The sequence below is a fragment of the Pelodiscus sinensis genome, chromosome Z, assembly GCF_052426305.1.
Source record: "Pelodiscus sinensis isolate ZL-2025 chromosome Z, ASM5242630v1, whole genome shotgun sequence".
NCBI lineage: Eukaryota > Metazoa > Chordata > Testudines > Trionychidae > Pelodiscus > Pelodiscus sinensis.
The window spans coordinates 6,509,133-6,526,727 of NC_143085.1; the positions used below are offsets into that span (position 1 = coordinate 6,509,133).

At 48.0% G+C, this 17,595-nt stretch overlaps 1 protein-coding gene across 14 annotated transcripts in view; it reads left to right on the forward strand.

Moving 5' to 3' along the window:
• The window catches only part of MSI1 (musashi RNA binding protein 1), a 40,450-nt gene extending 23,064 nt beyond the window's left edge, over window positions 1–17,386 (forward strand). For 6 of the 14 annotated variants that reach the window (XM_089775141.1, XM_075898095.2, XM_075898089.2 and 3 more), the window contains 9 exons: window positions 1,019–1,067; window positions 5,679–5,761; window positions 6,530–6,647; window positions 7,786–7,866; window positions 9,164–9,220; window positions 12,644–12,712; window positions 12,818–12,990; window positions 14,003–14,068; window positions 15,112–17,386. In XM_089775141.1, the coding sequence (XP_089631267.1) occupies window positions 1,019–1,067; window positions 5,679–5,761; window positions 6,530–6,647; window positions 7,786–7,866; window positions 9,164–9,220; window positions 12,644–12,712; window positions 12,818–12,990; window positions 14,003–14,044 (672 nt within the window). In that variant the 3' untranslated portion in view covers window positions 14,045–14,068; window positions 15,112–17,386. The remainder of the gene's footprint in view (window positions 1–1,018; window positions 1,068–5,678; window positions 5,762–6,529; window positions 6,648–7,785; window positions 7,867–9,163; window positions 9,221–12,643; window positions 12,713–12,817; window positions 12,991–14,002; window positions 14,069–15,111) is intronic. The other 8 variants (XM_075898099.2, XM_075898097.2, XM_075898101.2 and 5 more) reach the window with 3 other exon arrangements.
• The last annotated feature ends 209 nt before the right edge of the window (window positions 17,387–17,595 follow it).

Here is a 17,595-nt window from a genome sequence, read left to right on the forward strand (position 1 = left end):
TTTCAGCAGTGGCTGAATCAGGACGCCTGGGGCAGAGCAGCTGGGGTGCTGCTGGGTTGGTCCAGTAGTGCCGAGGAGCGGTGCTACTGGAGCAACCCAGCAGCACCCCAGCTGCTCTGCCCCAGGCGTCCCCAAGTCAGCTGCTGCTGAAACTGACCAGCACTGACTACAGGAAGCCTGAGGCAGAGTTGCTCTGCACCAGGCTTCCTGGAATCAGCTGCTGATCAGTTTCAGCAGCAGCTGACTTGGGGAAGCCTGGGGTTCTTAAGTTGAATCTGTATGTAAGTCAGAACTGGCGGTCAGTTTCAGCAGCGGCTGAATCTGGACGCCAGTTCCGACTTACATACAGATTCAACTTAAGAACAAACCTACAGTCCCTATCTTGTACGTAACCTGGGGACTGCCTGTATATTTGCTCTAATTACACCCTCCTGCAGTGGGAAACCTCACTGAGAGGAAAGCTTCTTTGGGGTAGGGGTGGTTTCCCAGAGTACCCAGGCAGAGTCTCTCTTGTCTGAGGCCTCCATTTTCTCTGTTTCTGTGAGGCCTTGTGTTCCTTCTCCCCTCTCAGGCTTTGGTGTGAGCACCCAGACTCGCTCGCTCTCCTTTTTGAGACCCTGGTTTCACAACAATACGTTTTGTTCTTTATGCCCCTCTGTGGGGCTGTAGCCAGGGCACTGCCAGGCTCAGAGGGAAGGAAAAGGCCCACCCTCCACAGGAGCATGGCTGGTGAGAACCTGTTCTAGTGTCCTAACGGGTGGATGGAGATGGTCCTGTTAGCTCGAGCTGGGAGCCCCTGCCCTCCATACAGTGGGGAAGCTTTAATGTGGGGGGCAAATCCTGTCCAGCTGTTCGGTTGAGGCCTTCCAGAGGTACGCGAATAGTTAATTTTGTGTCTGGTTCCGCTTTGCGGGCAATTTCTTTCTCTTCGGCATTGGGCTGGCCAGAAGGAGAGAGAGAGAGCACTTTCTCAGTAATAACCTCATCTGAGCCCTTTCCTCCTTTGTGCCCCTTGCAGGTGGATGATGCGATGCTGATGTTTGACAAGACGACCAACCGACACCGAGGTGAGGACAGGCCCCTGGAAGCATGGGGGTGGCTGGGGAGAGCTGGCAGGGGATTGTGTAATGAGGAGCCGCACATGTGCTTGTGGTGATGGGGATGTAGGGGAGCTAGCATCCAGGGGCCAGCAGCAGGGCATTACAGTCTTAGCTGCTTTTTATCTCCCCTCCCATCACCCCATCCCTTAGCCATCCGCATCCTTTTGCAGAGTCCCTCGCAGCACAGAGAGCTTTTGTCCAGATGGTTTCCTGTGCTGTAAACTTGCTGAGTAGCTGATATATGAGAGGAAGCAGTCTCCTCCCCTCTGCAGCTACCTACATGGCTCCAGTCATCTGTGTGTGTCCTGTGCGTCTTACCTTCCCCTGAGTAATCTGAACCCTGGGGAAGCAGACACAAGCCCCAGAAGAGGGCCTGCCGCTGACCCCTTCCTCAGCCCTAGGCCCAGTTGTGCTCCCATGTCACCTTTTTGTCAACTCCCATATGTGGAGTCCTGTTACAGAGCGAGAGCCTGGTATTCAAGCTCTTCAGGTCACATAGGAGTTAGATTCTCAGCTCTGGAGGTGCCTGATTCTCTTGTACACATGCCCTTGAATTGGCAGCCAATTCTGATGGTGTGCATCATCAGGAGGACACCACTACAGGGTCCTGCAAGCCTCCTTCATTCTCCTCCCTTTGCTAGGCCAATCCCATGTTCATGTACAGCAATAAAGCACTTAAGTGGTGTCTGCCTTGGACTCCCACAGGAAGCTCCTTCTGCTTGTGGCTCTCCCTCCCAGCTTTACTTACATGCTCACTCTTGCTGTCCAGGGTGACCTCCAGTGTATCCCATTTTCTTACTCTTCAAGTGATTCTTTTGTCTGGTTTTAGAGACGTACCACTACAGCCAAATTGGGGAGTGAGGGTGGGGGATGACTAGCCTCATAATAAGTCATCAGATCCTCCTCTTCTGCCCTCTACAGGAATTAGTGCTAGAGCAAAGAAAGCAGTCATAAGAAAAGGAGGAGGATCCTCATGTTAAGCCATAACCGGCTAAAAGATAGGGAAAAGAGAGGGCAGGAATGGATAATTTATTTTCACAATGGAAAAGGGTATATAGCAGAGTCCCTCCCAAAGGTCTGTGCTGCGACCAGTGCAATTTGACATATTATTAAATTATCTAAAAAGGAGAGAAACAGTGAGGTGCCAAAGTTTGCAATTGGTACGGAATTACTCACTGTTGTGACTTCCAAAATTGACTCCAAAGATTCACAAAGAGATCTCACAAAACTGAGTGACTAGGTTACAAAATGGCAGATGAAATTCAGTGATGACAAATGCAAAATGACACACATTGGAAAACATAATCCCAACTATACATACTAAATGTTGTAGTCTAAATTAGCTATTACCACTCAAGATAGAGATCTTGGTGTCGTAGTTAGTTCTTTCAAAACAGTGTGCAGCAGCAGTCAAAAAAGCTAACAAGATTAGGAATTATTAGGAAAAATAATAAAATAATAAAACAGAAAAGATCATAATGCCACTACATACAAATTCGTGGCATTCTGACACATTGAGTCTGTATGCCCCATCTTAAAAAGATGTATTAGAATTAGAAAAAGATATAGCAAAGGGCAACAAAAACAGACTAGGAAATATTAAAAGCTAGGGGCTGTTCAGCTTTGAAAAGAGATGTCGAAGGCCACGTCGACACTGGGAGATAATTTTGAATTTACTAAATTTTACTTCTGCGCTCCTGATTTGACATATTCGAAGCTCTGTGTCCTCACTATGAGGGAGTACAGGCAGTCCCCGGGTTACATACAAGATAGGGACTGTAGGTTTGTTCTTAAGTTGAATCTGTATGTAAGTCGGAACTGGCGTCCAGATTCAGCCGCTGCTGAAACTGACCAGCGGCTGACTACAGGAAGCCCAAGGCAGAGTTGCTCTGCCCTGGGCTTCCTGGAATCAGCCGCTGATCAGTTTCAGTAGCGGCTGAATCTGGACGCCTGGGACAGAGCAGCTGGGGCGCTGCCGGGTAGGTCCCCGCAGCGCCACACCTCAGCGCTACGGATACCAACCCGACAGCACCCCAGAAGCTCTACCCCAGGTGTCCCCAAGTCAGCCGCTGCTGAAACTGATCAGCGGCTGATTCCAGGGTCGCCTGACTTGGGGACGCCTGGGGCAGAGCAGCTGGGGTGCTGCCGGGTTGGTCCAGTAGCGCCGAGGAGCAGGACCAACCCGGCAGTGCCCCAGCTGCTCTACCCCAGGCATCGGCGAGAAAAGCCTAGCTGTGCGCCCCCCCCGCCAGCAGACCAGGGAGATGCGGGCGGCGGGACCGCCGAGACGTGCCGCGGTCCCGCTGTCCACGTCCTCCGCAGCTTTGCTCCGCGTCTCCCTGGTCTGCTGGGGGGGGGGGGGGGGGGGAGGACCCAGCAGACCAGGGAGATGCGGGCGGCGGACCGCCGAGATGCGCCGCGGTCCCGCCCGCATCCTCCGCGGCTTTGCTCCGCGTTTCCCTGGTCTGCTGGGGGCCCCGGCAGGACGCGGGTGGTGGGACTGCGGCGTGTCTGGGCAGTCCCGCCGCCCGCGTCCTTCAGGGCGAGAAAAGCCCCGTTCATAACTGCGGATCCGACATAAGTCAGATCCGCGTAAGTCGGGGACTGCCTGTATTGAAATTAGTCCAAGACAAGCTCTGTTAACGTGGACACATTACCTTGGAAGCACACTGGTGAGATGCAGGAGGCCTCCCAGAAGCCAATTTGTTTGAATTAGCAGCACTGGAGCATCCATACGAACGTTATTTCAGACTTACAAGTGCAGAATTAGCGTTATTCCTCATGAAAAGCAGGAGTACAGAGTTCCAGTTCTGCAGCCCCTTATTCTGGAATACAGCCTTGGTAATATGGGTGCACCACTTTCCAATTCGAACTTGGGGGAGGTGGTTTTTTGGACAAGGTCTTAGTGTAAACCAGACATAAGGGGGAGTATAACAGAGGTCTATAAAATCATGGGTGGTATGGAGAAAGTGAATAAGGAAGTGTTATTTACCCCTTCATGTAGTTCAAGAAGCAGGAGTCATGCACTGAAATTAATAGGCATCAAATGTTTAAAATAAATATAAAGAAATAATTCACACCAGGCACAATGAACCTGTGAAACTCATTGACTGACAAGGGAAGCTGTGAAAGTTAAAATATAATGGGGTTCAAAAAAGAATTAGATATGTTCATAAAGAATAGGTCCATCAATGGCTATTAGCCAAGATTGTCAGGGACACAAACCCACGTTCTCGGTGTCGCTAAATCTCCAGCTGCCAGATGCTGGGACTTAGTGACTGAGGATGGATCACTCAGTAATTGCCATGTGCTGTTCGTTCTCTATGCAGCACCTGCGCCAGCCATGTTGGAAGACAGAATATTGGACCAGATGGCTAGCATGGACTAGCATGGCTATTCTTATGCTATTATGTAGAGACATACAGAAGAGATAGGAAGGACTACCTTCTTCTAAGCCATCATGCTTAAGGCATGGTACTAGGCTAGATGGATCAATAATCTGATCTGGGATTGGCAGCCTCTTGGCTTCAGTGTAGGAAGGCACCCAGAAACAGCTTGTGATGGGGCTGTATACATGCCTACTTTGAGAGCAAGGAGCAGCTCACAGAAAGAGACATTTCTTTCAGTCCAGCTTAGAACATACAGAAATATGAGTGTTTGTGTTTAACTGTTTTTGGTTCTGGTGAAGTTGATTAAGCAGCCCTGTAGTCAGAAAGCCATCTAGCCACGGCTGGGGCAGCTGCAGTGCAAACTGACTCCAAGTCCCTCGCTGCCGTGCCTTAGCTCTTCCTCTAAAAGGGCCACCCAGGTCACAAAAAGAAAGTTTGAGCTCCAGAGTCGTCAGCCCTTTGACAAGACAGATCACAGTTAGGGATGTTCTTTGAGCATAGAGCCAGGAGTCAAGAAGTTCCAAGTTCTCATCCTTCCTCAGATACTGGTGAACTTGATTGAATCACATAACCTTTCCTTGCCTTGATTTTCGTCCCAGAAATAATGACGCTGATACTTGCCTGTCATACACAGGGCTGTAAAGACTAGTGAATGTACAGATAGGACTTTGAAGATGACTTACTGAGTATCCCCTTTTGGTATGGGGGTGCTTTTCTTTTGGGGACTGGACTGAGACCCACCAACTTCATTTTGATAGTGAACAGGCATTGGTAGGCACCAGTTTTGTTCATATATATGTCTGCTGGATTGGATCCAGTTTGGAACCCGTTATTGTGGTATCCGTCATGAAACCATTCAGTTTGTCTTACAAAAATAGCAAAGCTGCTTAGAATAAATCCATCAGCAACAAGTGGTGTGGGCTTTAATGAAGGGAGAAGACAGCAAAATGGAGCTGGGAGGAGAGGAACATCTGGGAGAGGACATTGATTTCCCTGCTCCTCATATGACTGCTGCACACGTGCAGGACTTGCTGGAGTCAGAGAAGGGGAAATATTGCCAAGACCCTACTGTCGCACCCCGGTAACCTCTGAATTGCCTTCTCCTGTCCTGGGCATGTGGGACAGGCAGGAGGCAGGTACTGATCTCTCAGAGTTCTGCCCTGAACAGGAAGTGTTTCCCTTTCTTCAGGGTTTGGATTCGTCACATTTGAGAGTGAAGATATTGTGGAGAAGGTGTGTGAAATCCACTTCCATGAGATCAATAACAAAATGGTGAGTGTGCCGTGGGCTTAAATTGCAGCAAGGGAAGTTTACATTGGACTAGAGGAAAAACTCCCTAACTATCAGGATGGTTAAGGTCTGGAATAAATTGCCTGGAGAGGTTGTGGAATCTCCATCATTGTCAGGGATGATCTAGATGGCACTTGGTCCTGCCAGGAGTGCAGGGACGGGACTTGATGAACTCTCAGGTCCCTTCCAGTTCTCTGATTCTATGAAGAGCAAAGCCAATAATGGGATAGGGAGAAGCAGTAGGGCAGCTAAGAAGCAGATGGAACCCCTGAAATCACTGTCCCAGATGTAGGGAGGAGTTACTCAAAAAGGAGAGCTGCTGCTGTTGACGCCCAGAAGGAAGTGTAGTTGAACCATAACTGGGAATTGTAATTTTGTGGCCCCTGAGTACTGTGCTAGTTTTACCTAAACCTCTTCCCACCTCTGAGAGGCAGGTGCCTTGAGGACACTGAGACTCCAAGGGTGCCTTGCCAAAAGTCATGGAGAAAGGCAAGGACAGAAGCAGTGGAAGAACTTCCTGTCTTAATTGCTCCAAACATGCTGGGGGCAGAGCATCTGTGCAGAGGAGGCTGTGTGAGCAGAGTTAGTGGCGGCAGGGTGGGAGTAAGGGTTGGGAATGGTGTATGGGACAGAGCAAGCATAGCATTTTAATGCAATACGACTGTCCTTTTGGCCTGCAGGACTCTTTGTGCTCAGAGCAAATGCTGTGCAAGTCCAGGCTGAGGCCCAATACTTTCTCTTTTGTGGCAGGTGGAATGTAAAAAAGCTCAGCCAAAGGAAGTGATGTCCCCCACTGGCTCTGCAAGAGGGCGGTCCCGAGTGATGCCTTATGGGATGGATGCCTTCATGCTTGGGATTGGCATGCTGGGTGAGCGTTGCAACAGAGCATCCTTCTCTCTAGCCCCTTGCCCCACATCACTCTCAGCAGCAGCAAGGAAGGTCTGCTCTGATGGGGGAGGTAGCTCAGGCTGTTCAAGAAGAGATGGGAATATGACATCAGACCCCATTTTGAAAAGCCACATTGATGCTGGGATGAGGGTTGGGATTAATTTATGGTCACAGTTCGCCACCTGGTGGCAGCACACTAGAACTCTAGATGCATGGTCCTAGAATTGGAGTCACAAAAAGAACAGGAATGCAGCTGGGAGAAATTCTAACTCGTAGTTGGAATTCCTTTCTCTTTGTAACTTATTTAACACAGTATGTATAGAGCAAGATGTACACTATGGTGTGGCACAAATAAAGGCAACATAGTTAAGCCAAAAGCTGAGTTTTCTGCATCCAAGTGTATTACTGCTATACCAGGTCAGACTGTTACCACGGATATTTGCTTCAAGAGCCCCAAAGAGCATTTGTCATCGTCCTCCGGTTGGCTGGCAGGGAGAGCATAATGACTTCAGATACACAGGCACAGAGTGTTCTCTGTATATCATCCCAATAAACAGGCTCACTGGTTTTCAAAGGAGATAAAAATGTCCCTGAGAATCCAGTGCAATCTGTACACTAACTTCCGTCCTGTAGGGAATGCAACCATTCCGGGTCACAAATCAAACCAGCCACTTAATGTGGGACGCTCCTCAAGGGAGCGTCTGTGTGTGGCATTGTGGGGACCTGTTCTCCATGACTTCAGAGCAGATGTGTTCAGGTTACAAGGGAAAAGCTGTGGGTTCCCCTCACACTCCTGATTTCCAGCCCAATTAACTCCTTTTAGGGTCTGAGAGTCAGTCTTGGTTCTTTCTTGCTTGAACATAGTCATCTGCAACCTGAGCCCTTCAGGGTAACAATGTCTGGAAGCACACCAAGGCAATGTTTTTAAATTCCATTAAAATTCTTCCTGCAATTCCTGCACTGTACACACTGCATGTGCGTAAATGTGCGTTGTTCAGCTGCTGTCGCTTGATTCTTTCCTAGTTCTTTGGTCCAGGCTATAAGAAAACACCCAGAACTGGGGCTGGCAAGTGGCATTGTGGGGTTTTGTGTAACAATCCCCTTTTCTCTGCTGGCAGGTTATCCAGGTTTCCAAGCTGCCACTTACGCTAGTCGGAGTTACACAGGCCTTGCACCTGGCTACACTTATCAGTTTCCTGGTAAGTGCCTCTTCCTGCCCATTCCTCCAGTTTCTCCTGATGCTAAGGGAAACCCGTGGCATGTGACCCACTCTGCCTGTTTTACCCTTGCCCTAGTTTGGTCTTTCTCTCAATCTGTGAAGATGGGAGGGGGAGGAGGCCTGGAATCACTGGGAACTGGCTAGTTAGAAAGGAGGCTGCCACCATGTGAATGCCTGCTGCTGTTATCCTCTCACTCCTATGACAGGAAAAGTCCTAGGTTCATGCACTGCCCCCTCTCTGCTAGGCTCCTCTGCGGGGCTGCTGTTATACAGAAGGGCCCTTGCAGTTTTGCCTGTCTTGCTGCCTCTGTGTCTGTGTCTCTCCCAGAGTCGCCACCTTTCTGAAAACAGAGTACAGGACATGAACCCTGCTGGCATGAAATGGGCTTGACGTTCCCTAAATGTGAGAGTCGGAAATGCCATGAGCTGTATCCCAGATCTCATAGAGCCCCAGCAAACCCCTCTTCAAACCATTGCCTATGTGTAAATTCCTACCCCATGCCTCATGTTGAAGCCCAGAGAAGATCATTGCTGCCTGGACCCTGATGAATGCTGCAGCTGCTCTGAGCTTCCTGCGGGCCACCTGCTCTCCCTCCCCTTCCTGCACAAGCAGAGTGGAATGCAGCGCCACCCTATAAAAGACTGCCCTGCTGTTCTCAGGACAAGTGGCAACTCTATCCCCTGCCCCCCTCTGTCCCCAGCCCCCAATGGATTGTGTAGAAAGGCCCCACGTTAGGAGACTGGCAACAGGCTCTGGGCAGCTTTCACCTCTATGCTGATAATCTGAATCCAGCCTACACTGATGGTGACTGAAAGTTGCTGTCTGGTTGTCTGTGTGAATCCAGTCACTGGGTCTCAGTCCTAGTGAACCAGGTGTTCTTGTCACAGTCACCACCAGCTCAGTGCCAGTTGAAAGATCAAGGATTGGCTATGCCAAACAGACAGCTCCCTTTTCAGCCCTATAGATGTTCCCTCCAATGCAAAGATGAGGCATATGGGCTGGGCGCAGTGTAAGGAAAGCTTCCACTGCCCCTGTGTGTGCTGTTCCTGTTCTGGGGTAAGCAGAGGCTTTCAGTCTCCAGCGCAGTCAATCTAGCACTTTGCAGCAACTTGAAATTCATTTAAAATGAGTCCAAGGCCAGAGGCTGCAGTCACTTTGTCCAACTCTGTCTGGCCTTGGGCTCTGCCCAGAAAGTCCCAGTTCTGCTGTCTCTCTGCCAGATCCCTCTCGGGGGAGTTTTAACAAGTTCCTAAGTTGTCTTACATTTCGTTTTTAGAATTCCGTGTAGAGCGGACCCCTCTCCCGAGTGCCCCCGTCCTCCCCGAGCTCACAGGTCAGTCCCACTGATTTCCTAAAACTCACAAGCTGGAAGGGGAGAAGGGGTTTTGGGTTATTCCAGTGGTGTTGCTGCCTCATAGGTTGGCGCAGTGAGACTGGAAACATTCCTCATTTCCTCTTCCATCTGCACTAGCAACATCAAAAGCAGAGTCTGGGGGTGAGGGGTGGAGAGGGGACTAACCATATATATCCCGCAGGAGCAGATGAGAGATGCAAGTCATGTATGATGAGGACAAGTAAGCTTGAATTCCCAGATTCTCTAGCTTCTGAGCTGCTGCTGTTACCTTCCCTGTCTTCACTCCATAGCCAAGTGTTAATCTCTAAATCATTTATGCAGACTTCTTGCTAGCAAGGTGAATTCTCAGAAATCCAAACTCTAGTCCCAGCCTGAGGAGTTGTAGTACAGAGCACTGGAGCTGGGGGAGCTTGCAGCTACTTTGATGCTGGGAATTAGTGTAGGGAATTATATTTCACCACTGGGAGTGGTGAAGTTCACAGCTGCCTAAGTCTCAGGTTATCTAAGATGGAAATGATATAGAAACACTGAGTGTGGTGGAGCTCTCAGCTACACTCAGTAGTGGTGGTTGAACACAATGTAATAGAAGTGGGGGGATGGATTTCTGCAAGAACTTGTTAGGACTCTTTTCCAAAAGTATCAACACCTGCTTTTTCTCCCAGCTCCTCAGGCCTCTGAGTTTGTGTACTGTGTATTCTTGGTGCTGCTTTTCCCATAGAATCTTCCTTCCATGACCACAAGCTTTGTAGAATGCACAGTATTTGTCTTAGAAAAGTAGCTTTGTCTAGCTGTTGGTAGGCCTATTGCCTATGTACCATCTCATCTTCCATAACATCCTTTCACTCTGACACTTCCTTGATGCCAGCTGTTTCTTCAAGGGCTGGATTTGTCTGTAATGAGGATGCAGACTTCTCTGAGGAACTTATTCTCTGGGAGCATTGCTAGCTGGGTTTGGGGAGGGTTGGAAGGGGCATTTTCCAGTGGTTCAGAGTAATGCTGACTCATAGCATTTGCATGTCAAAGAACGTGGACGTTGTTAAAACAAAGTACAGTAATTCCTCATTTAACACTATATTCATGTGTTTCTGAAAATGTTTGTGCTAAGCGAAAATGTGTTATGCGGGGTCAATTTTCCCATTAAAAATAATGGAAAAGGTGGGGGTTGCGTTTCAGATGGTGGTGGCAAAGTCAATTTTTTGTTGGTGCTGGGTCGTCAACGTCAACATTAGATCTCTAGCAACACAAGTCGCTGCAGTTTGTTAAAACACAAAGATAAACACGTGAGTGAGTGGAGGAGTGCTGTGACCACGTGAATTCATCCGCTCATGTGTATTACCAATGTTTTCACCAACGTATACAGCTGCGCGAAGTAGTCCACTACTTGATTATTTTCGTGTTATTTTGGGGATGGTCACGTTATTTGAAAAATGTTCCCTAAAAAAAAAAATTGTGCTATTGCAAAAACGTGTTAAGTGGGCACGTGTTAAACGAGTAATTATTGTACTCAAAGGGACGTGGGGAGGGAACCTCTGGAGCCACATAGATAGTTTGAATGAGCCTCTGAAATTCCACCTGTGGCTGTGATCCTGTCAGTTCTCAAACTGAGAAGGGTTGGCCTGGATCTATATTCAAATAGGGGGCTTCCTAGAATGAAACAGATGAGTAGAGGTGACAGCTCAGTAAATGCTGCTCTACCCTCTCAGTCCCCATAGTACGAGTGCCCCAGCAAGGAGGCTCTATGCTTCTGGAGGAGCATTAAACCAGAAGTCCTGCTCACTGGTGCTCACTACAGAGACACTGGTACCTTTCCCAGCAGTGAACTATTAATGCTGGTGCCCTGGCTAACTGCCCTGTTGGGTAATTACAACCTCTGTCCCTAGATTCCCCCGAGTTTCAACTGGAGATAGTGCACAGCAGGGAAGTGAGGAATGCCTCTGTTAAACAGTCACTGGGCAGCCTGTTGTCAGTGGTGGGTGCTCTGATTCATGTGCATGTCTTGGGCCAGCTCTCACGAGGTGTGTGCTCCCACAGCTCCAGCTGAGACATCTGTGAGAACGGAGGACATGCAGGACCAGGCCAGTAGATTGTGAAGTGCTTCAGGAACTTTCTGGTTGAACAGGGCTCTATAAATGTTGAACACTAGCAGGGTGTATTGAGTGGCATTGAAACAAGGGTGTTACTCTGAGAGTCTCAGGTTCTGTGTGAAGAGAGTTGATGAAGGGGGGAGGCAAGGCAGAAGTCTGGTTTCTAACTAGATAAATAAAGGAGGATATTTTTTCCTAACGAGGAAACTGCATTCTTTCTGAGCAAAACCAGCTTCCTCTCCCAGCATAGCCAATGTTGATTAACTCAGATACTTGTTAACTTTTTAGAGCAGTAATGGGATAGAGAAATGGAGATGACCAGCCCTTTACTCACCAAATAGCATCTTAGGGAGGAAAATACTGGTAGCTTTCTGTTTACATTTGCTGAAGAACTGTGATAAGCTACTAACCCAAATCTAAACCCTGATATGATGTACACCTGAACCCAGACAAAGGCTGCTACTAAAGGTTGCCTCCTGAACTAGTCTGGATTTCAGCCCTTTAACTCAATTGATTTGCTCAGTGGATTTTGCATTAGCACATGAAACACTGACCTAGTCATGTTAGGGGCAGCAAAAACAGTACAGAGTAGTTGTGGCTTCAGGTCTAGAAGCTCATGGCACTAGAAATGTAGACTACATTTGCTACAAATAAGTTCAGCCTCCCTGTCTTAATTAGGCCTCTTCCGGCTTCTGCACCACCAGGCACGTGTTTCATGCTCTTCTAGACTGGGCCAGGGAGGGGGTTTGCAATTGACATTAGAGCTGGGAGAGTAGAGAGGATTGCATGTCTGCAGCAGTGTGTTTACTGAGGTGGAGGAAGTTGTCAGTATTGAACCATTGCAGGTGAAAGGTGCCAGAGAAGCATGCTGTGCCCCAGCATGACTAAAGGATGGTGAGCGTTGAAGTTGTAGTCTTCTGGATGTGGCCATCCAAAATCCACCGAATTGGTATTAGCGATTAGGCTCGGGGCCAAATGCCATTGGCCATCCTAAATTCCCATTCACCCTGCTGTAGGATTCTCGTCACTTGTCTGAGCTGGTATGTGGTTCAACAGTGCCACCCATGATAATGCTGTTTTTGACTCCTGAGCAAAAGTTTCCTGTGTCTGGAATTGGTCAGCTCAGTTGCTTAAGGACTTTCCTAAATGAAAACTGCCTTGTAAATGCTGGGCTGTGTGCTCCACCCCGAGTACAGTAGGTAACATATGCCAAGCTAATGCATCTTTTTGGCAGCTCTCTTTCCTAGAGGGAAATGAAGATGTCTGCTAAGGGAGCTGCCCTGGTGCCACTATGAGATACCTGTTCCTTCTCTTTCAGCAATTCCCCTTACTGCGTATGGACCAATGGCGGCGGCCGCAGCTGCAGCAGCAGTAGTGCGAGGGACAGGTAACTGCCACTTTCCTACTTGGTGAAGCAACCTGACCGAGGTTTGCATTGGGCTACAGGAGGGGGGTGGGACGGGGTTGCATTTTTTGGATCTTCACCATATAGTTTTGCTTCCTCCCTTAGGTTCTACTCCAAGCCGCACTGGTGGGTTTCTGGGTACAACGAGTCCTGGGCCAATGGCAGAACTTTATGGAGCAGCCAGTCAGGATTCAGGGGTCAGCAGTTACATCAGTGCTGCAAGTCCAGCTCCGAGTACTGGCTTTGGCCACAGCTTAGGGGTGAGTGTTTCACATCAGCTGTTGAGGTTGGGAGAGTTGAAGGAGGTGGGGTGTGTATCAGTCATGAAATTGGAATGGTGATTTCTACAGCTCTGAATATCCAAACCATAATGGCTACAGGCAACCTCAAGGCTTGGTTACTGCAATATACTGTTCGTAAGCTTAAAAACACTAACTTTAAAAAGGCCACAATGGTTACTAATGCAGCAGCCTACTCAGCTTACTCAGCAGTCTGCTGCATGCATATCAGTTCTGCTTTCAACACTGCTTCCCTGATGAACACCAAGTCAAGTGCTAGGTCTTGGTCCCAATCTTCCAAACCCTCCACAGAACTGGCCCAAACTACCCAAGGGCCTATTATCTCACTCTGACCATAGCCTGATCATGACAGCTACGTTTTTCTGCCGGGATGGAACTGGCACCTCAAAGATGAGACTTCTGAGTCATGGCAACAGCTTTCCCAACACTTGGCCATGACTGAACTGACCACCCTACGTATTCAGAAAGACCACAACCATCCTCACTGTCAGAATGAAACCCACAAACTTCCCAGGGTAGAATGCACATGGATCCCCAGGAATAATAAATGGCTGGGTAGGGAGGGGGAGAGTGCAGAGCAAATATCTGCTAACTACATGTTTTCCTATAGAATGTGGGGCTACAGCTGGGAGATGCCTGGGGATTCCATATGACTCTGGAGGGGATATTAGGAAACTCTGAAGAGACTGTCTAGTGAGTGCATGTTTCCACTGAGTGGGAGATAGCATGAGGGCCATATCACTCTGTAAATCTCACTGTGCTGAGAGCTCTTCGGGTGGGGGTGGGAAGCACCTGATTCCAGTCAGCTATCTAAAGGAGGTCACAGTGTCTTTAGGAATAGTACCTTCAGGGAGTTGACCAATATCCCAATCAATGCCTGTGTGGGGAGGGAAGGATGGATAAATCACACTCTCAAACTCAACCCTTTTCCTTTGGTTTGTCTAATCAGGGGATTTGAATCCTTTCTCTGTAGGGTCCCTTGATTGCAACAGCTTTTACCAATGGGTACCACTGAAGCTAGCGACCAAGGAGGCAGGAGGTAAGATGTTTAACAGGAGGTTTTGGGAGAGGCATGAGGGGAGTGAAGCTATGGGATTGGCCTGTCTTGAGCCTCCAAAGGAGGGGATTTTATTCAGCAACACTGAGTTTCCTGTTAGTTAGGCTGATATTCAGGGACGTCATCTGAAGGTGAGGGCAAGGAGGACAGGCCTCTGAGGCCAGAAGGCTGTGCTCAGTGCTGGCAGGGAGAAGGGGGAGCATTAGGTTGGAATGGAGGAGATAGTATGGAGACCTAATAGGAAATCAGGGAGTTGATGGAGATGGGAAATAGACATACACAACTGGCCAGAATCTTAAGGGAAGGTGAGCTCTCGCAATGCCACTCTCTGGAAGGACATGTCCCTCCCACCCTTTGCATTCCCCTGCATGCCACTAACTCTCCACATCTCTCTGCTGCTGAGTGTGCTGCATCTCTGGAGTGGTGTTTCCTCTCCATGGAGGTGGTCTGTGGAGAGAAAAGAGGCTTCCACACCCAAGTGGGAGAGGGGAAAACCCTACGTGCAGTGCCAGCAGTGCAGAAGCTGTTGGAGGATCCTGGTGCACGCCTCAAAAGTGACAGAAATTTGGTAGCTTAAAAATGGAAATGTGACTAATGAGTAGGGCAGATGTTTCTGCCGGGATGGTGTGACTGCCTCTCTTTAACCAGGGATAGCTTGAGTTCAGTTTGCAGCATGTAATAAGCCTCATTTTTAATACAGAAGTTTGATGCAGGAAGCCTATGGACTTTAGCATACAGTTCTCCTTGACCCAAGAAGCCAGGCTGCATCTCGATGCAGGGGCTTGTCCCTTTGGCCCACACCCTCAGGTTAAAAATAGGGGCAGTTGCACTATGCTCCAGTTCACTGCCAGTCAAGTGTGATCTTCATGCTAATGCCCAGGTGCCAGCACAAGCCTGTGTTGGGGGAAGTTTGTGTAACACCTGTGGCTGTGTCAGATATGACCAAAAAATGAAAAGTTGTTAGTGTTTGTTGGTTTGTCTCCTTTTACCCCTCTGTACTCTCCATCTCTGCTGGTCTTCTGCAGATTCCCCAGTGACCTAACCAAGGACAGCAGGCTGGAGGATCTGGTGAGCCTTGGGAAATGAGCCAAGGTTTCCTTTTTACTGAAAAAAACTGCACACTGCCGGCTGGCTGCCAGGCTCCTGCTGATCTGACCTGATCTCTCCCATTGAACAGACCACACTGGACTGAACCCATGGAGATCATCTCGCTTTCTTACTAACCACCGATGGTTTACGCTTCTCCCTCCCCCAGCCCGATTCTTCTTTATTTATTTTATTAGCTGGTAGTTTTATTTTTTATTTTATTTTTTTATCTATTTTTTTGGGAGAGGGGGTGACCCTCCTTTCCATTGTTTGCTCTTTCCTGAGCTGGTAGACATATTTTATGAATTGGCTTTTTGTGATCGTGTTAGGTAGTTTTTAATGACGCGTATTTTTATTTGGCTTTGAAATTGTTTTGAATCTTTTCAGCTCTGTTGTCAACATTTTAAAAGGACAGTATGTGATATGAATGCAGTTCTGAAGGGAAGAGAGACGCAGAGAGAGAAAAAGAAGCCTGAGCAGAACTGACGCATTTCTTTTTTTTTTTAAACATTTTTAATTGTTTTGTAAATGTGAGGCTTTCAAATGCGTGAAGTCCAAGGATCTGAAAAGGTGGGGCACCGCTTCAGAACAAAACAAATGTATATTTTGCTAAGTAAAAACACTACCCTTACAGCTGAAAGTATTTTTGTTTTCCTAGATTTTAGTTTTACGTGGGGTTTTCTTTTTCCTCGTGTATAATATGTAAATATTGTGAGGTGAACCTGGCTGCTGCCTGACTTCAAGGAGCAGCTCCAGGTTCTTGAACCTGGCACCTCAGTGCGAGCAATATTCTCCAGCAGAACCTTGACAGAACTCCTTTTTTTGTACACCTTTTACTGTAAGATTTTAAGACCTCTGATGTGAAGTGGGGGGAAGAGGGGAATGAAACTTACCAGCCATCGGCTATTTTGCTGAGTGGGTTAAAGCTGCTTCCACTTGTTTGATGTACAGACTGCACCAGTAAGCTTCCTAAGTGCCAGCATCTAGTTTGGCTAGGCAAAGGGCTTACTGCCTGTCTGTCTTCATTACTCTGAAAGGATTGACTCTCCAAGTAGTATTGCTTGTGTTGAGATGGTGGGGAAGGAGATCATCCTCTAGGGCTAAGGGCATTAGGAAGGGCTCACTGTCAGGGAGATGGGATGGTCCTTCCCTGAAGGGCGCAGCATTGTGTGGGGAAAGTCTTTTTTTTTTTTTTTTTTTTTTTTAATTAGGAAGAAAAAAGCACTAGGGGTGGTGATCGATGGGGGAAAGGTGAGAAAAGGGCTTCTCAGGGATCTATGAATTCTAGAATCACAGCTTCCCATTTGCTTTCCTCTGTGTCCTGGAATCTGTGGGAGTTTGTCCTCAGTTCTGTAAACTGATTATATGGTCCCATCTCCTGAGGCTGCCCAAGCCCTTGTTAACAAGTAGCCTCTGCTGTGGGGTTGCCTCAAGGAGGAATTTAAGGGGCATGTTTGGGTCTGGATTTGTTTCAAGTGAACCAAAGACCGTGTTAAGGGTGGGGTGATTAAGCCTTTCATTAAGATGCAGCCCAACACTTTTCCCAGGGAAATAATGCAGCTTCATCTTAAGTTTTAAAAATCATCCCCTTTCTTCTTCCAAAATGACCCCCAGTAAGTGAGAGGTTTGGGGGGAGGGGCTGTAGTGTCCACATGGACCCCTTCATCCCTTCTGCTTCCCTTGCAGCCTTGTGGCTACCCCTGAAGCCAGCAGCATGGGCCATGCCTGACCAAGCTATACTTTTGGAGAGTTCTGTTTAGTAAGAGGTACTTAATGGGTTAGTACTGAAAACACAAAGCAATAATTTTTGTTACCGAGACAAGAGTCTGTATGTCTGTGTTTTTTTTAATATTTCCTAATGAAAGAAGAGCTGCATTTTATTAGGTTTATTTTTATTCTGTATACTTCAAATTTGGGTCTGCAGACAGCGCTTTCTTCCCTCTTGGTACATGCGCCGAGCTGCTTCTGTGCCCGCTCCACACACCTCCCAGCTCCACTGTATTGCCACTGGGCTATGATTCACTCTCTAGCCGGTGTTGCTGCTGCCCAGAGGCTGGGGCTCTGGTTTGAGAGTGGGCATTTTTTTAAAAAAGAAATAAAACCATGTTTTGAAGCCAGTAAGTTATTACACTCCAATGTTTGTTCTCTCTACACCTGTAACCCTTTTTCCAGATTTTCAGTTTTAAATTCCTAATAAATTATTTGAAAATGGTCTTTCTCTGTTATGGTGTGTATATGAGTGACTCTGAATTTGGGAACGGTTTCACCCAGGTTTGGGGGTGCAGGAAATATTGCATTCAACTCCCAGCTCTGGTATATGGCTTACCTCTCTTGAGCATCTGTTCCCCATCAGTAAAACAGAGATGATAATTTTTCCCCACTTCACAGGAGTTGTGCATGGATGTCTGTGGATTTCAGGAAGG